The sequence below is a fragment of the Elgaria multicarinata genome, chromosome 1 (assembly GCF_023053635.1).
Source record: "Elgaria multicarinata webbii isolate HBS135686 ecotype San Diego chromosome 1, rElgMul1.1.pri, whole genome shotgun sequence".
Taxonomy (NCBI): Eukaryota; Metazoa; Chordata; class Lepidosauria; order Squamata; family Anguidae; genus Elgaria; species Elgaria multicarinata.
The window spans coordinates 107,126,997-107,152,941 of record NC_086171.1 but is presented as its reverse complement, the minus strand read 5'-3'; the positions used below and the strand labels follow the sequence as shown (position 1 = coordinate 107,152,941).

The window sequence follows — 25,945 nt, the reverse complement described above, 5'->3', positions numbered from 1 at the left end:
ATCCTGGCTTTGGCTGGGCGCCCACCCAGCCAAAGCGAAGCCAGGACGCTGGAGTTGGGGGGCGGGGGGGGCTTCCCCAAACCATCCCCTCAACCTCCCTGGTCTGTGGGAAAATTGTCTTCCATGAAACCGGTCCCTGGTGCCAAAAAGGTTGGGGACCGCTGCTCTAGGCCTTTTACCCAATGGGTGACTTTGCCCCAGTCACTCCTGAAGTCATCAAGCACAGGACTTCTTGAGTCACCAGGAGGAGGGAAAATTCTGCTGAGACAGGCCTCGTGGTGTGTGTGGTTTTTTAAAAAAAAATTATTAAGACCTCTAGAAAGTGAAGCTTCGAAAACAGAAGCCATCAATCAGCACAACGAGGAGGAGTCAGCTTCAGAAAGTACAATAGGCCCCAGCAGAAGGAAGTTTGACACTCACAGAGAGTGCTCTGTTGAGAAAACATCTTTTCAGGCAGGCTGCGCATCTGAGTAACTTCCCGTCTTGGAGCTGGCCTGTTTCAGTTATTAGTGAAGTGGGGACATTTCCTGGTATATTTGCGACACTGAATTGCTTTCAGAGGGATACCAGCAGAGCTACGCAAGTTTTCACTGTTTTGTGCAAGAGGAAAGCACCTGAGGGACTGAGACAAAGCGTGGGGTAGGGTGGGGAGCAGTGTGAGGACCCTTACCGGCCCCTGGATTACCTCAGGGTTCCAGCATTGGTTGCCATGTCCCTTGTCGAGACTATCCGGCTTTGGAGCGAGGGAGTGGCTGCAGCAGACCGCAAAGACTGGACGGCAGCCCTGGAAGCCTTCTCTTCGGTTCAAAATCCTTCTTCCAAAATCTGCTTTAACATTGGCTGCATCCACCTGATCATGGGACGTTTGGATGAGGCACAGCAGGTAAGTAGCCAAGTAAAGTTCTAAAATTCATCCACGGAACAATTAGGGAGACGTAAGCCGAATGAAAACAGTCTCATCATGGTGTTTAGATCAGTTGTGTTTGATTTAACTAGCATATGACTGCTGGAGCATCTATGCTGAAATCGTCAAGAACTGGCGCCTAAGCTTGCTTTTTTTTCTTTCCTCCTCCTCCCCCTCCTCTTTTCCTTGTGTGTTGTGTCGTTTCAACAGTAAGTCTGAGAGCAGGGACCATCTTAACCATAATATTTTCAAGCTTTTTGGCTGAAGAGCCGGCTAAAAAGCTTGAAATAATAAAATAGGTGGGTATTTTTCTACATATTACGCAGAATGAGAATACCACTTCATGCTGCAGGTGAATGCTTCCCCCCTTTAAAAATAATCTCCCTGCATGAAGTAAACACGGATCGAGGAGAAAGGTTTAATGTAGCCCTCTCCCTGATGTGCTAGCTTACTACATGCAGGGAGATGAATACATGAGGAAGAAGTCATATCCACCCTCCACATACCGACACCTGGGGCTTGTCTATAAGGCTTGTTCACCCCAACCTAAATGCGCATATTCACGTTTCAGGACACATGACGCAGCCGTGCATTTGCCATAGCGCTGAGTTTTAAATGCAATTATGCTCATATTCGCATTTGCGATTTATGTCCGAGTTTGCCCCGCATTATGGCTATGTGTCTTTGAGGGAGTTAATTCACATTTTGACATGTGGGTGGAGCTTTGAAGGTAGGACAATGTGATTGGCCGATTTCCCACCTATCAGCTGCCTCGTTCCTTCACACTGCTTTTAGTTTGAATTCTCTGATTCTGCGGAGCTCTGCAGAGAAAGTTTATTAAAACAAAGAGGAGGAACGGGCACCCTCCTCTGCTGCCTTGTTCCTTCTCCCCCACTCCCAGTTTGTCTGTTATATGAATCTGCAGTGTTCCGCATATAAAATCACATGGTCTCTCCTCCATAGCATCGCATATGCGCATGTGCACATTTATAACTGCACTATAAAAAAAAACAAATTCAGGAAATAAATTGCTGTCGCTGCTGCAGTGTGATGCTCTTTACCTAGATTCGAATCAATGAAAATTCGGGTTTATATTTAATGAGGCGCAATCCTGTTGTCATATAGATGGGGGCCTTCAGTCTAAAGTGATGCAGTCTACCAACTCAATCTGTGTAATTGAGAAAGGCACTCAAACAATGTAGGACAAGTTGATAGGTCTATGTGTCCTCCCTTGCTTTTCCCTCTACTGCCTAGCAGACAAGGTGTAAGTGCAAAGTTCACTAAACTTTCAGTAGGAATTGAACAGTGAATTATCAGGCTATGATGGCACAATGGTCATATTGTAGAACAATAATAATTATGTTTGATCTGGGATCTGCCTTCAACGAGGGGAAGAACTCTGGTTGCAGAAGGTCCCTCCGCTTGATTTTTGGGGATCCCCCGTCCCCACACACCACAGCTCTTCACATTCAGCAGGGTCTCGTAATCCTCTGTGTAGAATTTTCAAAGGGATGGAGGGGCTGCCATGGGAAGGAGGGGCCAGGGGAGTCCACTTCCTCCAGCGCAGTTGATCTAGTGTATCAACTGCACTGGATCCAACATTGTCAAAGTGAGCTTCAGGAAAGGTTTCAGAGCAAACAAATTCTGAAAGTGTAGGGAAATGTATCAGGGAAACTTAATGTATCATGCAGTTTAATAGACAGATTCAAACTGAACTCTGAGGATGACCTGCAGGCTCTTGCCTGCACGTGTGACTCACCTAGCAAAATGTAGCTCCCCAGTAAGGTAGGGTTGCTGGGTTTTTTAATTTCAAAAACACTGACCCTCCCCTGTTGAGTCTTGGAGGCTGTCTTCATGGGGTTTTCCCTGCGGCATGGGTGTGTCGTCAGGTCCTTTGCAACAGATAATGTCATGGCCAGTGTGCACTTCACCAGCCGCTTCCGCCTCAAAAAACCACAGTATTGCAGAGTCATTTTACAGCGTTTTTAGTTGAAACAGGTCCTGTGCGCTTGCTCTGCAATGTGCCCCCGTTCCTCCACATTAAATCCTGGGCATGCCTGTGACCTGGTCAAGGGGTGGGACTGCTCCTTCCCTCCATCACTCCTTTTCCTAGTGACCTGATACAAATGAGGGCAGGCCTCCTGCAGCTTTAACTGTTGTGATGAAGAGGGAATTTAACCAGGTGCTGCATGCATACAAAGGACACCTGCTGAAATTCCCCTTTTTTATACAACTGTTAAAGATACAGGAGCCCTGTCTTCCTTTTCAGATGGTCACCCTAAATTACTACGGAGAATAAGAGCAATGTGCTTTCCTCTCATGCTCATCAAGATGAGGCCTTGGTGGAATCTACCAGATCAGGGTGGAACAAGGAGAAAACCTAGCAGGCTGTGACTGCTGGAATAGTGATGTCAGGGAATCACACCAAATTGGGATACAGCTAAGGCTTAATTTGTCCTTGGTTTTTTTTTTTTAAAGTGAAAGGGGTCACTCTGAGTGCAGAGCTAATGAATGCCTCCAGGTACATCAGAAATCCCTGGGTGCAAACAGGGTAACAATTGGGGTTGGTGGGATGTTGCCTGGCAGCCAAATAACCCAGGAGAAGCCAGAGTTTCCTGTGTATAAAAAGACTTGTATGTTCAATACGTTCTGTAGTAGTAGTGGTTTCATTCTGTTAGAATCTTGGCCTGATTTGCTCTGCTGTTTTATATGCATGGCTGCTTAGCCAGGGAACTACAGTATCTGTTTACAACTCAGTCAAGTTTGCCAAGTCCTTCACTTTCTGGATTCAGTCTGCTTTATTCAGCTACTTCTGCTAACAGTGGGTACTAGAGCCTGACAGAAACTGACAGTCCATGGCATTGTCAACTCCTATACTGTTTATCTAACAGAACATTACTTTTTTATTGGCCAGATTAGCAAAACAGTGGTTGGTTGGTGACTCTACATTATGATCTGCCAGCTGCTTGTCAAGTCCTCCCTCCACTTTGGAAATTCCCAGATTGGGCCAGCCCTACCACTGGGTAGAATTAGGCGGCCACCTCAGGCATCAGATGCTGGGGGAAAGAGCGGTGTGTGCCATACAGCCTGCCTTTGCTGCCCTCTTATTTTTATTTATTTATTTATTACATTTATATCACACCTTTTTTCCTCCAAGGAACACAAGGCGGCGTACATAATCTTCCTCCTCTCCATTTTATCCTCACAACAACAGCCCTGTGAGGTAGGTTGGGCTGAGAGTCTGTGACTGTGACCCTCTCGCGTCTTTATTAATCTTATCCCCGCTATCCTCCCATCCTTGCTTCACATCATTAATTCTTCTCTGTCCTCTGGTTCATTTCCTTCTGCTTTTAAACATGCTACAGTCTCTCCCATTCTCAAAAAAACCACTCTTGATCGACTATCTCTGTCTAACTACCGACCTGTTTCTCTGTTGCCCCTTGTCTCAAAGATTCTGGAACGTGTGGTCTACTCTCGTTGTCTTGACTTTCTCTCTAGTAACTCTGCTCTGGATCCCTTTCAATCTGGATTCCGTCCTTTGCATTCCACTGAAACAGCCCTTACCAAGATCACCAATGATCTTCTCACTGCCAAGTCTAAGGGCCATTATTCCGTTCTTATTCTCCTTGATCTAACTGCGGCCTTTGACACGGTTGATCACGATCTTCTCTTAGATTCCCTCCATGACCTTGGACTCTGTGGCTCTGTCTATAACTGGTTCGCCTCCTATCTAGAGGGTCGCTCTTTCAGCGTGTCGGCTAACGGCAGCTCGTCCTCCTCTTTTCCCCTTTCAATAGGGGTTCCGCAAGGCTCGGTGCTTGGCCCATTGCTGTTTTCTTTATACATGCTGCCCTTGGGTAAGCTTATTCAATCTCATGGCCTCCAATATCACCTGTATGCCGATGATACACAATTATATCTCTCATCTCCGGAACTTTCTCCTGATGTCCACGATCGTATCTCGGCATGTCTTTCAGATATCTCAGCCTGGCTGCTTCATCGTCGTTTGAAACTTAATATGGCAAAAACTGAACTGCTTGTTTTTCCTCCTAAACCTTCTCCTCACCTCTCATTCTCTCTTACTGTCAACGATGTCACGCTTACTCCGGTCAAGGAAGCTCGTAGTCTTGGCTTTATATTTGATTCCTCGCTCTCCTTTATTCCTCATATCGAGGCAGTAGCTAAATCCTGTTGTTTCTTCCTGTATAATATTGCCAGGATTCGACCATTTTTGTCTGTCTCTTCTGCCAAGACTCTCGTTCACTCACTGGTTATCTCTCGGTTGGACTACTGCAACCTTCTCTCTGGCCTTCCCTCGTCTCACATCAGTCCGCTGGTCTCTGTCCACCACTCTGCCTCTAAGATCATCTTCTTGGCCCGCCGCTCTGACCATGTCACTCCACTTCTGAAATCTCTTCATTGGCTTCCAATTCACTCCAGAATCCAATATAAACTTCTCCTGCTGACCTTCAAAGCTTTTCACGGTCTAGCTCCTGCCTATCTCTCCTCTCTCATCTCACACTATTGCCCCGCTCGTGCTCTCCACTCCTCTGATGCCATGCTTCTCGCCTGCCCAAGGACCTCCCCTTACTCGGCTTCGTCCTTTTTCTTCTGCTGCCCCTTACGCCTGGAACGCTCTTCCAGAACACTTGAGAACTACCAACTCAATCACAGCTTTTAAAACTCAGCTAAAAACTTTTCTTTTCCCTATAGCTTTTAAATATTGAGTTTGTTCTGACTCTATACTGTTAGCCTCACCCTACCCGGTGCCTGTTTACACTTCCCTGTGCCTGTTTGCATTCTCTTTCCATCCTTACTGTTTACTACAACTTTATTAGATTGTAAGCCTATGCGGCAGGGTCTTGCTATTTACTGTGTGGTCTGTGCAGCACCATGTACATCGATGGTGCTATATAAATAAATAAATAAATAATAATAATAATAATAATAATAATAATAATAATAATAATAAGTCACCCAATGAGCTTCCACGGCCGAGTGGGAGGCTAGAACCCAGACCTCCCGACTCTCAGTCCAACACTCTAGCCACTACACCACACTGGCTCTCACTGGCTACACCTTTGGGTGTGGTGGGAGGAGACTGGTCCATTACTAGGGTTGAAGTAAAACTCAACTGCCAGTTTAGTTTTCTTTTGTATTTGGAATGTGGGGAAGAAGGGCAGCAAAATGGCTTGGGCTAGCCTTGCCTGCTCCCAAGCAAGTATCAAAAACAGGTTCATTGAGTCCCTGCTGGGAAACCATACATGGCTGGGTGTGTGTGTGTGGGGGGGGTCATTTTGTGATGGGTCATGTATTGTGTAGGCCTGATCTAAAATGTGGACTAGCCAGTGGAGGCTGGTGGCTTCGATTTCAATGGGGCTGTGAATCCATTTGGGGTTTTAGTCAGAACCAGCTAGAACTCTGAAAAATCTATCAAAGGTGCGAGGACAGGGCTGCTGTGTCTTTAACAGTTGCATAGAAAATGGAATTTCATCAGGTGTCATTTGTATATATGGAGAACCTGGTGAAATTCCCTCTTCATCACAATAGTTAAAGGTGCAGGAGCTATACTAGAGTGACCAGATTTAAGAGGGCAGGGCACCTGCAGCTTTAACTGTTGTGATGAAGAGGGAATTTCACCAGCTTCTCCATATATACAAATGACACCTGCTGAAATTTCCTTTTCAATACAACTATTAAAGATACAGGAGCCCTGTCCTCCTTTTCATATGGTCACCTTAGCTAAGCGCTAGAAAAAGGAAAGGAACCTCTCGTGTAAGCACTGAGTCATTACTGACTCTTGGAGGGATGCCAGCTTTCACTGACGTTTTCTTGGCAGGCGGGGTGTTTGCCGTTGCCTTCCCCGGCCGTTATTACCTTTCCCCCAGCTAACTGGGTACTCATTTTACCGACCTCGGGAGGATGGAAGCCGTGGGGAGAGTTTCAGCTGCAGAAACTGCTGCTTTACCGCTCTGCGCCACACGAGGCTCGTCAGCTAAGTGCTATCCCCAAAGTAAAACCCAGAATGGGTGCACAAGCCCACCGAAATCAGACCCACCAGCCTCAATTGGCACTAGACATAGCTAGCAGTCCAGGAACCACAAACACATCAAGGTATGTGGTGGGGCTACACTTCGCAAGAGAAACCGCCCTCATGCATTCATTATTTCTGCATCTTTCAGGCCTTTATCAGAAGCACTAACAATGACAAACACTTAGCAGTGGCCTACTTCCAGCGAGGCGCTGTGGCTTACCAGAAGGAAAAGTGAGTGATAACATGTGGTATACCCTGCACAAGTAATGCAATATTACCTTAGTTTATGACGTTCATCAGTTCAGCCAATTCCTGCTTGCTCAATAAGTACAGAGCTGTAAGTAATGTGTGTTTAAAAATAAAAGAAAAATCTGTGTTGGTACGTAACTCAGTATCTAGCAATGGGAGCTGTATGATCTGACCTCTCTTTTATAAATAATGCAAATCAAACACATTTGCCGATATATCCTTATTTTACATCATTCATCCTGCTCATTTGGAGGCCAGCAACTGACATGGAAATTCCACTAAGTCTGATGATGATGATGTCATCAGTATGCATGGCACTTTACAAAGAAGATGGTATAAGAAAATGGATCCCTGCCCCGAGGAACTTACAATCTAAAATTTGACACATGAGGAACAGAGGAAGGAAGATTGAGGAAGGGAGACAGGAGCAGTCAGGGGAAGAAATGTATTTATTTTAGTTATATGTACATAAGCTAAATTACAGTAGGGTTCTGAGATTTTGTCAGACGCTGCTCACATATGTACACGGCTGTCGTCTCATTTGTAAAAACTAGAAATGTGTCCTTTTAAAATAAATAAATAAATAAATAAATAAGATTTTCAATTCTGTGCCTGCATAGAACTGATGGAGACGCACAGCTAGTGGAGGCTGATGGCTCCGATGCAGGGGGCAGTGAATCCACTCCAGGTATCCAGGTCAGAACTCTAAAGGCACTATCTAAGGTGTGAAGGTGAAAAGTATCCCTTATGCTTTGCAACAACTTCATGAAACCGCTGTAGTGCCCACAGGCACCATGTTGGAGACCGCAGAAGTAAATCAAAATGATAATGCCTGCTAGAATAAACCACATACAAAAATGTGGTTCATAAAAAAAAATCTTTAGTACTGAATATAATAAGGATGTGCGTTTTTAACGTTGAAAAAGGCATAGAACACTACCAGGCTTTTAAGAGTTCACGGTACGATTCTAATAAATGGAAATAATACAAGGAAATCAATAGTTTGCAAACTAGAATTTCTGTCTTAGAGGGACCGAAGTCTTCCTTGAGGAATGCCAAAGACCAGCCTAGCACAAAAGTCTCCTACTCTGCATTTTGCTTGACTCAGAAGCACTTATTACCTTATCCTTCTTTTGGTTTCCAGTTACGAATCAGCCGTTAATGACCTAAAAGAGGCATTTGCTCAGCTACGTGGGAACAACCTAATAGATTACAAGATCCTAGGGCTGCAGTTTAAGTTGCTTGCTTGTGAGGTAAGTCTGGGCTTTCTCACTGCCACTGGAAGTAGCCAGCCAGAATCACAAGAGGCTGAAGAATGGGGTTCTGGGTCAATGTTGCCTCTTCCACAGGGGTTGAAGAACTAGCCAGGTTCAGCGCATCCCCCCGAGCACTGCACACATCTCCTCAGCATGCTGATTTATAATGTATCATATTTGCATCTGGTCCTTCCTCCAAGAAGCTCAAGATGCCATACATGGAGGTTATCCCGTTCAGCTGAGATGTAGAGAGGGTTAAAGTCATCCAGTACAGTTCACGGATATGAACCCAGGGCCTCTTTGTCCAAATCCAGTGCTCTGTCCCCCCTACCCCATCCTGGCATTCAATGGAAATCCATGGGCCTTGCAAGTAAATACGGTGAATACTTTCTGGGCCTTGCAAGTAAATACGGTGAATACTTTCTGACACTACAGCTGTTTGTCCGGCAGGTGTTATACAACATCGCTCTTGCCCATGCCAAACTGGAGGAATGGAAAAAAGCTGAGGAGCATTTGACGAAGGCAATACAACTGAAGGCTGGTGCCCGGCAGAGCAAAATAGACAAGGCCATGGAATCCATCTTGGTAAGGAAAAATAGAAAAAGTTGGGCAGGGCCACAGGAGTGGAGCCAAAACATAAAAAATCCCAGCCTATTTTAGCGTACAGCTCTTATTGCCAGTAATAATTAAGCCTTAGAAGAGTGGGGAGAGGAGGAACTGCACAAAAGCCAATTGGTTGCTGGTTGGGTGAAAGGGGGTGGAGCCAAGGGATTGGGCATGGACTTCTGGGAAAGATTGGAGGTTCGATTGGGCGCCTGGGCCTGTTGTCTGCACCCCCGCTATAGACCACATGACATCAGAGCTGCCTGAAACTAGTCTGAGGGCCACACAGTTCCGCTTTGCTGACTTAAAGCTTCATCTCACGTACCCGTTTCCCTCGAATTATCCCCATAGTGTAAAGCTGTTGTTGTTGTTGTTGTTAGCTAAATCACACCCCGGGCAGTGGCGCTCCTAAGATCCTTTGCATACCAGGAAAAGGGTTTCAGGGGGAGAAATGTAAAAAATCATTAAAAAAAATCAACGGATTACCCGATCTGATTCAAATTTGGTATGCTTAAAGCCCTCCTTGATATCTATTACTGTGCCAATTTTGATGTTTTTATCTTTAAAACTTGCACAGATGTAATTAGTTGTTTAATTGGTAGTTTAAAGATATCAAATCCTCCTCCTGCGCCCCCAGTGGCCACTCGGAGAACAACAAAATATGTGCTTTTAAAGGGGTAGTAAAATACGACGGTTCTTTTGGCTAAGAAGCACAATTAAGGCACTATGCATGGGACTACTTCACAGTCAAAGCAGATTATAAGATGGAAAACTTCAAAGTCCTTTACACGCAATTTGCAGTGATTGCACAGTATAACGCTGGTGTGATGAAGCTCTTAGAGTAACCAGCATGGAATACAAACCTTGAACAAAGAATGCTGAATGAAGCAATGTTGTTAGCCAATTGCCAGAGGATAAGCAACTGATTTTTGTGTGTTTTTGTATGTACAGAAGCAAAGATTCTTTGAGCCCCTAACGATTCCTGAGGGGAAGTTGTTTCGGCCAAATGAAAAGCAAGTGGCACAGCTGGGCAAGAAAGATTTCTTAGGGAAAGCCATGGTATGACATTAATTTACAGCAAAAGCAGAATGGACAAATTTCATCTCATGTGTGTTCGTAAAGGGATCATTCAGGACAGAGTGTAATGGAGTCGCTAGCCATCCAGAAGAAAAAATAATAAATAACCCAGACTGCTCCTCGGCCTTTAACAGAGGTTTGATGTGCAGCAATCAGCAGATAAAGCTTTTTACTGTATGGAGAGGAACGTTATTACCTGTTGTTCAAGCCACTGTGAAAGGCACAGCTACAGAGGCTGGTTGAAAAGTTGGCAACTTTAAACTGGGATGGTCATGTAGATATTGAAATACAGGATGTAAGCTTCAAAAAACACTCACCACAATAATACTTGTATGTAAGCACCAGACAGGCATGAAATACATGCATACGTACTCACTAACACTTTCAGGTAGGATTTCTGCTTGTAGAATTCAGTTAAAATGCGGTTCACATGATTTGTAAATTACAATTTAATTGCATTTTTAGAAGTCTTAATTTTGTTGCAAGAAAGGCAAACTATTTTGCATTCTTTTTAGAAAAGCACAGATGTGAATGTGGGAGGAAAGGAGGGTGTGAAGAAGGTGGCTGTGGTCTCAGTCTTATTGCATCAAAACCAAGGTCCAAATTGCTTAATCTTTGCCTAAAATTGTTATTATTATTATTATTATTATTATTATTATTATTATTATTATTATTATTATTTATTTATATAGCACCATCAATGTACATGGTGCTGTACAGAGTAAAACAGTAAATAGCAAGACCCTGCTGCATAGGCTTACAATCTAATAAGCTAAGAAACATTACAGTGAATCATGTCATGTGAAGTTCTTTTTCACAGTCATTGGGTAGAGAATGGACTCATCTAGTTTAACTTATTTGCAATAAATGTTGGGGTCGATTCTGGTTGGGCTCCAAACACAGAAGAGAATAGTGGTGCCGAAGGCATTGGGGTGGGCAACTTGTGGCCCTCCAGATGTTTTGGCTTACAACTCTTGTCACCGTTGGCTATGGTATTTAGGGCTGATGGAAACTGCAGGCCAAAACATCTGGAGGGCCACAAGTTCCAAAGCCATAGCCTAGGAGAATAATTTGAAAAGCATGGGGTGGTAGAAATTGGGAGCATCAAAGTTCTGACTTACCAATGAGAATAAAGCAATTTTAAAAAGTGTTTCTCCTTCTGATTCTAGGTTGTGGCATCTGTAGTAGACAATGATGAGTTTTCAGGCTTTGCTCCCCTTCAGCCCCAGGTAAAATAGACTCCCGTCATCTTGCTCACTCACCTGTCCTCTTGTTTTGATCATGAACATTCATCTCTGCGGGCCACAAAGTCCGCTTCCAGCTACATTCCCAGAATCATATAACCTCTCCTACTTCCTATTTTTATGCTTCTCCTGACATGCCTCCTCCCAGTACTATCTGTTGTTGTTTTCCGCTGCTGAAGGCTTCATATTTTCATACGGTGAACCTGGGTAAAGTCATCAGATGCCCTGTATTTAAAAGGACTGTTGCTTAGGGGCAGTTTCACAATGTTCGTTTTATGTCCAGCCTCTCCAGAATGAGGTCAGAGTAGGCAGCAGCGTTCAGTCAATTAGGCTGCACTGCAATCCTACGAAGGTTTAGAGAGAAAAAAGCTACCACAGCTGTAGCATATCCCAGCCAGCATGGCTAGCTGAAAATACAGAGTTATAGGACTTGTTTCTTTCTACACCTGCAGAGGGTTGCACCCTTAATCAGTTAGATTAAGCTATTTTTTAAAGCAAACGTTCTGCAGAATTAAAAGTGTACATCTAATTAACTGGGAGAGCAGATTTTTAAAATAAATTTATTTAAGAATAAAAAAATGGCTAGAGCTGGCTAGAGCTGATCAGAGTTGCAGTCCAAGAACAGCTGGAAGGCCACATGTGCCCCACTCCTGTAGTAGAGGCATCCCCTCCTGTAGAAGAGATGAGGGGAATGCCCCCTTGCTGGAATAAGCATGATCTTGTAGGAAAGGATGACAAACATTAAAAGTAAAAACCTTAAAAGGAGCACCTGTACATGCCCAGGCGCACATCCCCTGACTAAAAAATAAAAGATAAATACCTTGCCAGTCCAGGTGCTGATACTGGGCCTGTTTGCCACAGGCCCTGTCAGATGCCAGCTTCTGGATGGTCTGTTGGGGGAGGGCCTAGCTGCACCACTGGTTTTCAGGGTCTGAGTTAGAAATGCTGGCAATCCTTTACTGTATAGGAAGAGGCTAATGCTGAACTATATTGGTGACGTTTGCAGGCATCAGAACCACCTCCCAGACCAAAAATGCCAGAAACCCTCAGGTACGTCCACTAACATTACCAGACCGTTAGCATACAATCGCACACGTTGGTCTAGAAACTGATTCAACCAGACTCTCCTTTGAATATAGCTATGAAATAGTTAAAATAAACCAAGCATTTTGTTGAGTTGTGAAACACTGAGAAGTTTAGCTGAATTAAGCAAGGAAACTGTACCTCTCAACGGAAGGAAAAAAAGGGGCATATGAAATATGTTTGTGAAATGCAAAATAGTATGCTGGAGAGTTTGGCGCAAACTGATATCTCCCCACCCAGGGGCCAGGATATTACAACAATATACAAATTATTTAAATGTGCCCAGTGCTGAATAGTATGAAGCTACCTCATGAGTACTTCACCACACATCCAGCGCAATTATTCTTGCATTCATGTTGTTGTGTTTTCCTTGGGCTGTGCCATGAAACAGTCAGAAGGTTATTAATGTTTTAATAATAGTACTAGTGTAAAGCCCATGTCACCATGGATGTGAGTAGTCCTGTTCTTTCCCCACTTTTTTGCCCCTCAGTCCCCTCATCACAGAGGGACTCATGAATAGTGAATCCCCCCTCTGAAATTTGCCTATGGCACAGCCACATCCCCTCCCTCTCCCCCTCCCCGATTCCTCCCCGCTGGTGGTGACAGCCTAATCGTGTAGCTGTACCCGGGGCCCACCATACCGTTTGGCCAATCCATCATCCCCCTGGCACAGGAGCTGCCCTGCCAGTTTGGTCTAGAGGAAATTAATTGCTCTTAAAGCTCGAGCATTGAACTTTTTTGAACTTTCAAAATTTTCTGCATGTCTACACTGCTCAAGCTTGAGGTGTTGTTGTTTTTAAATGGACAAAATCAGTCTGGCAGATCTCGAGTACTTAGCCTTACACTACTGTATTCTTATATGAGATTATTAATAATATGTTGCTTTGCTACACAGGGCCCTGCAAGGACAGCCTCACAGAGTCTTGTATGAATTTATACCAGAAACACCAGCAGAGCTTCAAGTCCTTCCTGGAAACATTGTTTTTGTCTTGAAGAAGGAAAAAGACAATTGGGCCACTGTTGTGTTTAATGGGAAGGTATTATAAGGCTGGCGAGGGCAACTCTCTAGCGTGGAAGTAATAATAATAATCTTCTATATATATAAAACGCTTAGGTATGTTACCGTCTTGCCACGCCCACTTTGCCTTCAGGAATTCTAGAATAGCTTCAGCTACGCCCAATGGCATCAGCTGGTTCACTGATCTCATTCCTAAGGCAACAGCTCCAAATAACTTTCCTAACCTTTTTCCGGATTTGCTTCCTAAAGACAACTTCTTAGTCTGGTGCAACGTTTACACAGCTCTCGAAAACGGGAGGAAAATCCCTACCGCTAATTCCTCGCTGTCTTCGTGAGCTTCGACCACCATTTCCTCGCTTTCCCTGGGCTCCTTCGGTTTCTCTTCATTGCTCTCTTTTATTGGATCGATCCGATCCGGTGCTTTGAGCGCGAGCGACAGTTCGGCCTGCCCTCAGCGCCGTTGGGTTCGCCTGGCCGCCCCACAGTCACTGAACGGTGTATGTTACGCCGGGTACAGCTAATAATAATAATAATAATAATAATAATAATAATAATAATAATAAATCTCTTACCCACCTCTCCACTTGGATCGAGGCAGGGAACAATGAATATAAAACTAGGGTGACCAACTGTCAGGATTTCCCCGGATTTGTCCTGGTTTTTGTTCTTTCCATGGTGTCAGGGGGGATTTTCTATAATTTTCAATAATGTCCTGGAATTACACACCTTCCTCTTTAAGTCTGCCATTAGCGTGGCAGGAGGGAATGACATGCTTTCTTGAGGCACATCATTCCCCCAACCCGAGCTCCAATTGAGGTCTTAAAGGGGAAAGTGGGTCATTCGTGGACATTATAGAAAAGGCCCCAATTGGAATGGATGGTGGTGGTGCAGAATGAAATCCTTTCCCCTCCTCCACTCCAATCGGGTTCTTTAAGGTGGCGGGGGAATAACGTACCTTCTGCAGGACTCAGAAAGCTGCTTCCCCACACACACACTAGGTGTCCTCTTTTTTGGTTTCCCAAATATGGTCACCCTATATAAAACACATTAAAACTGATTAAAAACATAGCATACGTGATTAAAACATCCTTAAAACATCTTAAAAACATTCTTAAAACATTATAAAATTTCACTGGGTAGGCCTGCCAGAATAGATCAGTCTTTATTACTTTTTAAAATTCTAAAACACTGTCAAGTTGCTGAATCTCCTCCGTGAGCTCCATTCAGGTGGTCTGCAGAAAGGTCCAAAATATCTGTGCACATTATTATTATTATTATTATTATTATTATTATTATTATTATTATTCAAATGACTAGAGCCAGATGTTCAAACAGGCTTTCGAAGTCCTGGCTTAGGGGTCCATGGTTTTCATATTATGAGAATACTAGTGATACTGGTGGGGATATTAAAAATATTATGTATGTGTTTTGATTTATAGAACACACACAAGGTTAAGCGGTCTGTTGAGACCCACAGCAATGTTCAAGTGGTTTGCGAGAGGTGGGGGAAGAATGTAAGAACCGCTGCTTTAGGCCCTGCTTGTCCCACTGTTGGTGCCATTTTGTGTTGCATTCTGAAGTGTAGGTTACCAGTCTATACTGTATTATAATTTCCACTTGCTACATAGTGAGAAAAAAAACTGTACTGATTTATTCCATTTACACCTCCACCTTCTTCCAAGGAGCTCAGGGCAGTGTCTATGGCAACCTTCTCCAACATGGGGGCCTCCAGATGTGTTGGTCTGCAGCTACCAGCATTCCCAGTCAGCATGGCCAACGGCTGGCTGGGAATGATGGGAGTTGCATCTGAAGGCCACCAGGTTGGGGAAGGCTATTTTATCTCACAACAGCCATTTGAGGTATATGAGTTGCCCAAAGCTGCATAGTGTATTTCATAGCTGAGCAAAATATTCTATTCACTCTAAGCAAAATGTCCTATTCACTACAGTCTCTTTATCAAATAAGTATAGTTAAGTAGTATGACCACATGTTGCTTGCCTGAATGGCGGAAAACACAGTATGAACATTGGAGTGGGATGGTGGAATGAATTGGAGGAGGGATTAATGTTCAAACCACAAATTTGGTTTGTGACCTGGGGTGGAGGTGGGAAGCAAGGCGAAAGTAGTCTTTTCTCAGGGAACGCAGTGGCAGAATCTGGTTGCAGGACTGCCAATAGGCTATTTTGGGGCCAGCTACACTCTTTCAGTTCACATGAAAGCCCTGCTCCCATTGGTGTCATCTGTACACCTTCCCCAATGTTGGCTCGACCTACTTGTTGCTCTGACTTCTGAGCAACCCTCACCTGGAAGCTTTTAAGTGGCTAGTAGAATGACATGACCCCCAGGAATACCTCTGCTAAGGCATTTCCTGGCAGTAGTACCTTCATTTGGCCAGAGCTCATTGGTGACACACAGGCTCAAGCCCTTGGTTCAGGATGTGTTGAGGGCTTGGGTCCTGACATGGAACGAACAACTCTTCCTACAGATAATATAATAAGGTTGTTCCATGATGCTCCTGGACCCCTGAAAAAGAGACATACAACCTTGGGCCAACAGGGGGCTTTGCATGTTCAAGCAGCTGTTTTCCACGCAGGTGAGAAAAGATGCAACGTCCTCGATAGCATTTTTCCACGTTGTGGGTGGTGGAAGACCCACCGAAAGACAAAAGAAGCTCAGAAATGGATGTGGGAAGTTGGGGATTCCAGGCCCCTCATCGCTGCCCAGGCATTTCATGGGAAGGGGCTGGTGCTGCTCTGACAAAGCAAGAATCAGCCAAATCCAAATGCTGCCATTCAGAATTTGAAGATCAGAAGCCAGGGGGAGTCAGAAACCTGTTTGCATATTCTTGGAGCTTTTCCATTGCCCTCTATGTGCAACTCTGGCACCATCCACTCTCCTAACCATTTCTTCTTTTTGCTTTTTGTACAGACAGGGATTGTACCATGCAACTATCTAGAACCAATGGAAATGAAAAACCAGCCTTTAGTCCAGGTAAGAGGATGTTGATTTTGAGGCCATAACTAGGTATGAGAACATACATACATACATACATACATACATATATGCAGCTCCTTGCCTAACAGTGGAATCTATGTGGATAATGTCCCTCGCACCCCCTCCATAAGATCTGGGATCACTTACCCATTTGCGGACATCACAGTGTTGTGCATTTCTCCAGTTCACCCTTGGCTAATGTTAGAACTTCATGAGACAGGTAAGTTGTCCTTCCTCAGTGTTATGGCGAAATGGAGCCAGATGCACAGCTCTCATTTCCAATGGCAGACATACATATATTGTCACCAGCAGTGTAGTAAAGCTGAATGGATTAGGACCAGGCTACATGGAGGAGCACCTTCTCCCATACATTCTTGCCCAATTCCTAAGAATGTCCTCGGAAGCTCTTCTCTGGATGCTGCCAATGGTGCGACATGTGGCTAACCAGAAAGGAGCCTTCTCTGTTGTGGCCCCACCGATCTGTGGAATACCCTTCCCAGGTCGGTCTGCCTGGTGCCTTCATTGTGTACATTTAGGTTTAAACACTCCACTCTTCTTTAAGGAGGTATTTAATATTGGAACTGTGGCCCTGATGGTTAAATTTACTGCTAACTTTTCAAGTTTACTATTGGGTTATTTTGCTACTTTAGTTGCATGTTTAATTTTTTTTATTTTTGGTTAGCATGTTGTTGTTTTCGGGTTTTATGATTGTAAACTACCCCAAGGGCATTTGGCAGTTGGAAGATAAACAAATCCAACACTCAAACAAATAATAGAGCAGAAATGTAGGGGTAGTAGAGCGCCAATATATTTTTTCCAGCTGATCCTAATAAATTGATTAGGATTAATTTATTGATTAATAAATTAATTAGGATTGTTATGTATGATTATTCTGTGTGTGCATGCGCACACACATATATAATCATGACCTGCATTGTTTGACTCCCCGTAGAGGCATTTTGCATAGCAGCCTGCATTTTTTGATTCTTTGGGGGACTGACTATATCTTCTGTGTGCACATGTGCATGCTTGCCACATCTATTTCCAGCCTATTACTATTTCTCTGACACATTGCACATTGTTTAACCATCCAACATTTCTTTTCAGACTGCTGTTCCCAATTCTTAGACAGAAACTTAAGACTAGAAGGCAGTGGCCTTATTGGGATGTAACGGTGATGTCCGGCAGCAATTTCTGGGTTAACCCATACATTGTGGAGATGGACACGAGCCACTTCCTGTTTCCAGTAATAACCCTTGAATGCTGCATTCCAGGGTTGTTACCATGACGGCCAAACCAAGGAACTTGGGGTTGTTTGTGGGTTAAACAACACCCAAGTTAACCCAAGATTGAACCATAAGTTAATTAACACAGAAACTGCTGCTGGATGCCACTGTTACATCAGAACAGGGTCAGTGACTTGTCCAAGAACAGCCATCCCATCTGCCCATGCATGAGTTCAGATTTGCATTGAGGCCTTACTGAATGACTGAAGTGAGTTCCTATCTCCACTCTTCGAGGCAGTAAGCCTGTGTGCCCCAGTCGCTGGGGAACATGGGTGGGAGGGTGCTGTTGCATCATGTCCTGCTTTGTTGATCCCTGGCCGACGGCTGGTTGGCCACTGTGTGAACAGAGTGCTGGACTAGATGGACCCTTGGTCTGATCCAGCAGGGCTCTTATGTGCTTATTCACATTGTGTCATTTTGAAGGGATGGCATGAGTGCAGTGTGTTTGTGACTGGATTATCCATGGGCCCAATAGGCAAAATCCAATACAAGCTTACAGGTTGGTCCCTGAACTAATGAATAGCTGTTGGTAAAAGATTAGACAAGGCTTCACATTGCACAGAGAGGCTGCTACCTTCAAGCAGATATGCTTTCTGCTGGAGTATTATGGGGTAACTCCAGAACTTTCGTACGCTTCAACTTCCAACAAAAAGGGACTGCCTAACCTATTTTGGATTTATTATTTCTGGGATTAACACTGCAGTCTTTGCCAGTATTACACACAGACACATCACACCGTTTGCCTTTTACACAGGAGGAAATCAGTGACAGTATGGACATTCCTGCTCCACCCAGCATTACTGCTCCAGAACGACTTGACAGGCTTCCCCCAGGTAAGGGCAACAAGTACACAATGAGACCTTCCTAAGTCTGGTGCAGGTACAACAGTAGCTTCCTGCAGATCATGGCTTGCTAACCAGGAGCCAGCAGCAGAGGCAGTGACCTGACTTGCACAACACGACAACCCATGGTCACCCTTGTTTATTTCTGGGTGGCTTGTGGTGATGTCCAAACCTGTCTCAGTTTGGTTTGTTAACTATGTGCAAGCCATCCTGAGAACCCATGGCTTGTTTTTGGGTCGCTCAGGGTATCTTGTCCTGACATCTGAACCTGGCAGAGTGGTTTGTGCATGTTTTAGTGCAGTGGTTCTCAACCTTCCTAATGCCGCGACCCTTTAATACAGTTCCTCATGTTGTGGTGACCCCCAACCATAAAATTATTTTCGTTCTTCTCTACACGATCCATTGTCATGGGATGGTTTGCTAATGAAAATAATACATAACAATAGCTTTAATAATACAAAAGATGATACATGACATAGTTCAGTCAATACAGTTTCCTAAGACCATCGGAAATATGTGTTTTCCGATGGTCTTAGGCGACCCCTGTGAAAGGGTCATTCGACCCCCAAAGGGGTCCCGACTCACAGGTTGAGAACCGCTGTTTTAGTGGAAAGGGCTACAGAGCTACCTGGCAGGAGTAGCAAAAAATCTGGCTGCTCCTCGCAGTGCCAGGTGCCCTTCCTCTTCCACCTCGGTGCTTCATTTCACAGCCACCCCATGGTGTGTGTGTGGGGGGAATTCCAGCATGAAAACAGGAGGGGAGGATCTTAAATCGCTCCTCCCAAATTGCCACGGTCCCAAATTGGGGGTGGGCGCACTTAGCCAGAGAGAAATCAATCATGCATATAGGCATAGCTGTGCTAGGAAGAGGAACAGGCTGTGAGGAACAGTCAGGAGGATTGTTTTAATGTAAGGGAACATCTTAAAAAGCAATTCCCCTCACTGGCAGTCTGAGGCAGTGCAATGTATTCTACCGCCTCAGGCTTCTTCAACCCATTCTAGTGCAAGTAGAGATCCAAGCTGTGACAGATACTGTAGGGCACCACTCCAACCTGGTGCCCTCCAGATCTCTTGGGCTACCACTCCTATCATCCCCAGCCAGCATGGTCACTGGCTTGGTGGGAGGAGATAACAGGGGTTGTAGCCCAACACATCCCATAGTTGCCAAGCTGAGGAAGGTAGATATACATTTTACTGAACTGTAGCACAGGGGGTGGAGGCAGCAACTTGTAGTTCTTCAGATGTTTTGGCCTAGAACTCCCCTCAGCATTTGCTAGGCCAGCTAGGACTGATGGGTGTTGCAGTCCAAAACATTTGGAGAGCCACAAGTTACCAACCCCTGCCATAGCATATAGCTTCAGCAACATTCTCTGCCTGGCTAATCTCTATGCATACATTATTATTTAGTTCTCTTCTGTTCAGAAAAAAACCTGTTCTGCTTCTTCTTACAGGTCGGAGAAGCGCACCAAAGGTAAACGGCCTCCTTCCACTGTGAGTTTCTGGAGAGGAGAAACAGCCCAGGGAACTTGCCCAGTGCTCTACACTGCTAATTGTTGTTCTTGGGTGCTCTCTGGCTTCCATTAAGAACAAACACGGCTTCCTACATGGGAATTTACATTGTTTATTTCAGTCTGACATATAGTTGAGGCCTACAGACTCTAACTACAGTCAGCCATCTTGCTAGTGACAACCACAGCAGCTGCCTCTGGGAGGCAGATGCCTCATCCTGCAAATATTCACTCATGACAGTACAGTTCCCTGCACTTCTTCATAGAACGAAACTAAATTTGCAGGAAAAGTTCCTCACATTCTGAGATGCTGAATTTGAAGGTGGCTAGCTAGAAACCCAAGGACCACAACATCTCAGTTTCCATGTTGAGGTTTTGAGTTCTAAGTGAAGTTTCCACTTGAGGCATTGATTTACGCTTCTGGGGAGTTCTGTACGAGCCAATTCCCACTTTGCTGAAGAAGCGTATTAGGTGCCAGTGGTATAAATAAGTTGGGGGTGGGTGGGAAATCCTCTTGCAAGCAGTTACTCTTGTAGCTGCACTCCTCCTCTAACCGTAATGCTATATCCTCAGCCCTCTCATTAGATATTATAAAATACAAAGAAATATTACATAATAGTTAAAACTGATTTTTTTTTACATCCATCTCAATTGGTTTTGGAACAGGAACTGCCATGGTAATCCCGTGAAATGACCTTTGCCAAGAGAAAGTTTGAAGCCTGTTGATTCTCTTGGGACATCTCAGTTACTTTCAGCCATGGCTTCCTTCTGGATAGTCCATGTGAGGCCCTTGAGATACTGCTTTGCTGTGGTTTCACATCTACATTGGTAGCTGTTTCCAGAAGATGGTGCTTGATCCCTTGGCTGTTATGCTTTGGGGTCCTGCTGGGTTCACTCCCGTGTTGTTAGTGAGTGATGTTCAACCTGTCATAGAGGGGTTCACACTTGCTTTAAAGGAGTGATGGGCAACTTTGCCCTCCAGGTGTTTGGGCCTACAAATCCCATGATCCCTCACCTTGGCTATGTTGACTAGGGCTGACCAGAGTTGTAAACCAAAACATCTGAAGAGCCATAAAGTGCCCACTCCTGTCCTAAAAGGGTCAAGGGAGTGCTCGTTGTTTCAGCACTCTCATTAGAGGCTCAAGAAACTTGAAACGTCTTTTATTTGCTTAGGCTAATCTGCCAACTGTGACCCTAGCTAGACAGAGATAGCTTTGCTTTTGTGTACCCATGCTCTCGAAACTCGGTTCACAAACACATCTGCTCATTCTGCCCCACCCCACAGCTTTAGAAACTTTAGCAATCTAAGTTAGGAAGGGAGGGGGGAAAAAAGACTTGTTAACCTTTTGGAAACCGGAAGCCCTTTTACTAGAGCAGTACATTTTATTTATTTATTGCTCTAGATATAAAATAGATTCCAGAGCAGTGAACATAGGAATAAAACAGTAAAAAGTTGTTGTTGTTTTTAAAAAAGGATTAAACCAGCAAATTAAAATCAATCAATTTAAAAGGAAGTACCAATAAAAATGGTGGCTGGTAAGTTGAGGAATGCTTCCTTGAAAAGAAGTGCTGGAAGAAGCATTGTGTTGGTGCCTGCCTGACCTCCAGGGGCAGGTAGTTCCAAAGAGAAGGGGCCACCACATTAAAGGCTCTTCTCCTGGTGGACTCCAATCGGATCATAGGGCCGTGTGGAACAGGCCCTCTAATGATCTCAGTGACTGGGCAGGTTGGCAAGGGGGAAAACGTTTTTAAAAACATTTTGAGTGTCGCTTGATTTTATTCTCTGCTGCTTGAGTTTTTATGCTGCACAATATTCTTGTTTTTAAGAAATATATTTTAAAAAATAATCCAACTTTTGGCAGCAAACTGTTATTTGGTAGCATAGAAATACTATAAATAAATAAAAATAAAAAGTGCCTCTGAGCATGTACACTTTTAAATTTAAGGACAAGGTTTCCATCCAGGACACGTGACAGATCTCTGTTAATGCCCGAGTACCTTTCCTTAGATATAAGGACTCTCTATGTCCCTTGACAGCATCCTGAGAACAGTACTACAATTTTTGAAAGGTAATGGAAGTCCTGCACCACTGCTGAACCAGCTGTTTTCCCCATGGTGAACTGTGAAGAGCAGGGTGCATGTTTGTAAACACATCTTCCCATGTGTTTCTATGCGCAATGAGCATACCTGAGCGAGTACCCCCTTTCTGTCATGGATGTAGCCATTCTGAATACAGACCTACAACTCCTGCTATGTGCGTCTAAAGCTAGATTTCTCTATTCCATTTTTCTCCTCCTGTAGCTTGGCTCTGCCACTCCGTCATACATCATCAAGGTACGTTACAAATACACGGTAGCACTGCAAGCGAGCCCCGAGTTGTCTTATACCAGCTTCATAGAGAAGGTGTGCAAGAAGGTGGAGCTCTCACCCCAGCGCATAAGACTGAGGTAAGAATTGCCAACCAGCATCACCTTCATCTCAGTTAAGGAAGTGGGATGCTTTTGGTCTCACCACGGGTTGTGCAAATCAGCAAAAAGTCCCACCTTGAAACTCGCTCTGATTTGGGTCCATATTAGATTGTGAGCTTTTTACCCCTCCTGCATGAAAATTCACCCATATTTTTTGTGCAAGGTGTTCCAAATGTCCACATCGATGGTGCACGTTTTTGAAATGTCCGCATTCCCCCCCCCCCCCGCCATTGACTATGGTGTGTTTGTATGCCTTTTTTGTTGTTGCACAACTACATTGCAAGCTTCGAAATGGAGACTATGGATTGTGTTCAGGTCCATGTTCAGTTCTGGGAAGTGCGAATCAGAGAAATTTTTGGTAAAAAATGGAACAAAAAATCCTCACCCGTTCCTAGTCTCACCTGCTTCTCTGCGTTATTTAGCTACCGGCCTTCAGATGGTGAGGATCTGGTGCTTCTGACTGAGGACAGCATGAAGACACTGTGGAGTCATGCAAAGAACTATTGCTTGACATTGTGGTGCAGCAACGAGGAGGTGGGTAAGAACAGATTAGAAAGTTGATCACCTCACCAGGATGGGCCACGCATCAGCTCTACCCCCACCCGCCAATATTCCAGGTCCCTTCACTGAATGTTTAGCTTCCAGTCTTTTCGGCACTGCTTATTAAGAAAACGTTAAGAGATACTTAAGCTGGCTCTTTCTTACATCAGGCTGGCAAAGATGATCTAAGCCCGGAAGATGGCAAGGATGCTCAACAGAAGATATTAAAAGCAACGGAAGCAAACCAGGTTGTAGCACGATATACTTATGAAGCCAGCCAGCCAGAGGACCTGGAGTTCCAAAAGGGAGACACAATACTTGTTCTGGCTAAAGGTAAAGGAATCCTAAACCACAGAGCCCTATTTGCCATACATGGGAGACTGCTATCCGCCCCCCCCCGCCCCGCCCCCCCATAGTGACTCCATTTTACAGGTATTAACAAGAGTTGGGATTCTTAACTCTTTATGAAGAGTTAAGCGAACTAAATGGCTCCATCTACTGCAGTGGTTCTCAACCTGGGGCACTCCAGATGTGTTGGACTGCATCTCCCAGAATGCCCCAGCCAGCAGAGCTGGCTGGGGCATTCTGGGAGTTGTAGTCCAACACATCTGGAGCGCCCCAGGTTGAGAAAGGCTGATCTACTGGGAGCTTGAATATCCAAATTCACCAATCAACCCTAACCCAGAATTTCCTGTAGATTCCTGCAATTTCATTATGTTGATAATGTACTTGAAGGCCATGATCTGTATTAAGCACAGTCAAAATTTCTAAGGTGAAGGAGCTGGTACAAAACCTCTTCATACAGCTAGGAATGGCTGCAGGTGGTGCTCCATCTTATCAGAGGTTGCCACCACTTGTCCTTCTGAATTCCTCACAGCCCCACTTCCCAACCAGACCTTCCTTCCTCAGCCAAGGCAACTGCTGACCACGGGTACTTTGCATCACCAGCCTTCCCCAGTGCACTGCCCCAGATGTAGGGGAGTGCAGCATGCTGGAGAAGGCTCTTCTATTGCCTTTTGATCCTGGGCTCTTTCTCTTCCTCCGCTCCCTTGGATGCAGATCCAGAAATGTCAGATTGCAACCTGGAGATCCTGGCTCAGAGCCGTTAAAAGGGACAGGCAGGATCTGGCTGTAATCTGGCAACTTTAGACCTACTATGCATGGTGCCAAAGTAGGCGATTTTTTTTTTTAAAAAAAACCTAGCAGAATCAATGGCTCTGTTTGGACAACTCTGCTTGTCTCCAACACTGCCAAAATCAAGGTACTCTTTTTCATAGATTTCAGTAATTACCGAAGTGAAGGGTTCCAACCTTTGCTTCACTCCCTGCTCTGAAAGACTTTGAGGTCCCCATTTTTCCAATGTATATAAAACATGCATATTTTAGATTCTTGCAAGGGAAACAGGCTATGATTGTTTTCTGTTATGTTTGCACCCAACTAGCCTTTAGATGCTTTCATTCATTCATAGAAGTCCAAGGTTCCCCACTGCCACCCTAGACTTTTTGTAACCTTACGGTTGAGTTTTTACTCCATTTATGCTGCGAGTGATTTAACAAGAGCCCCTTCACACTATGTTTTAACACTCAGGTTTTTTTTTAAAATAAACAAAATAAAATAAATAAAAAATGTGGTTGGCTTTATAAGAACCAAATAGCTTCCAAGCTAAATCCACTCAGCTCAGCATGGTGTCTTTAGCAACTCAACTTCAGAGCTGTCAGATGCTTCCTCCCTAGGAATAATTCGGACTGAGAGACAGTGCTTTGAAGTGTCAAAGATGAAGCAATGTTAATGGATGAAGATGGTTAGTCTGTCAATACTGCATTTCCATTTTTTAAAAAGTGTTCACAAAGGGTTTTTTTGCAGCCTTGAACTATGCAGTTCTGTCCAAATGTTTGACTTAACTTTTTTTCAAAAAGAATTTTGTCACCGCCACTGCATCTGTTTCTCCTTCAATGTACAGAAGGCACATAAGTATTCTTAGCCTTTTACGAACATCAAGAATTGTAAGGTTGAACTTGTTCCAAATTCTTCCAACAATGGTGAGGCTCATAAAAGGTACAACCTATCTGCAAAGGAAGACATAGTCTCTGTACCTTCAGTAGTTGAGAAGGGTAAGAAAAGCTGTACCTGCCAAAATGCCCTCTCGTCCACAGCTAAAAAAAAAAAAAAGGCACACGAGCCCCATTCTTCTTCACATTATGCTAAATTCAGAGGTACAACCATTTTCTGTTCAAGGATCATACGTTACACTCCAATAGCACAATCTGTTACTGATCTTCACATTAATGGATTACATTTGTGACTTAAATGTTATTTTATCTTCTAGTGAACGATGAGTGGTTAGAAGGCAAGTGCAATGGGAAAGTGGGCATTTTCCCTAAAGCCTTTGTTGAAGAGTACAACAGCAACAATTCTCAGTCGGTTTCTGAAGAATAACAAGTTCAAACCCACGAAGAAGTGAGGGGATCCTGATGCTCCCCGCCTCCCAAGGCATCTCCCAGGCATTTTAACAGCATTTAACAACGTTAAGTTTGTTTTTTAATGGACCCCAGAATTGTTGTTTTTAAATGGATACTGTAGTTTTTATACTGTTTTTATGTTTTTTTAATTTTTGTATACTTTTAATGTTTACTATTTTTAATTGTTGTAAACCGCCCAGAGAGCTTCGGCTGTGGGGCGGTATATAAATGTAATAAATAAATAAATATAAATAAATAAACTCATCTCATTACATCGGAGACTATCTGCTTTCATTTGAACCCTATGGGATTATTATTACTATTTTTTTTGGCATGTTATATTCTGCTTAGATGACCATCAGTTGAAATTCTTACTGGAA

General features: G+C 44.1%; 1 protein-coding gene across 1 annotated transcript; it reads left to right on the top strand.

Moving 5' to 3' along the window:
• The first annotated feature begins 472 nt into the window (after positions 1-472).
• NCF2 (neutrophil cytosolic factor 2) lies at positions 473-25,649 on the top strand. The gene is made up of 15 exons (XM_063134627.1): positions 473-883; positions 7,087-7,169; positions 8,332-8,440; positions 8,894-9,028; positions 9,998-10,105; positions 11,293-11,352; positions 12,374-12,417; positions 13,346-13,487; positions 16,397-16,459; positions 18,503-18,581; positions 20,042-20,061; positions 22,400-22,545; positions 22,989-23,100; positions 23,277-23,439; positions 25,433-25,649. The coding sequence occupies exons 1-15, from the start codon at positions 710-712 to the stop codon at positions 25,540-25,542; spliced, it is 1,548 nt and encodes a 515-aa protein (XP_062990697.1). The 5' UTR covers positions 473-709; the 3' UTR covers positions 25,543-25,649.
• Positions 25,650-25,945: the final 296 nt, after the last annotated feature.

Coding starts and splice junctions, on each gene's coding strand:
- NCF2 (XM_063134627.1), top strand. CDS start 710: ATGTCCCTTGTCGAGACTATCCGGCTTTGGAGCGAGGGAGTGGCTGCA. Junction 9,029..9,997: donor AGGCCATGGAATCCATCTTG/GTAAGGAAAAAT, acceptor TTGTATGTACAG/AAGCAAAGATTCTTTGAGCC. Junction 23,101..23,276: donor TGTGGTGCAGCAACGAGGAG/GTGGGTAAGAAC, acceptor TTCTTACATCAG/GCTGGCAAAGATGATCTAAG.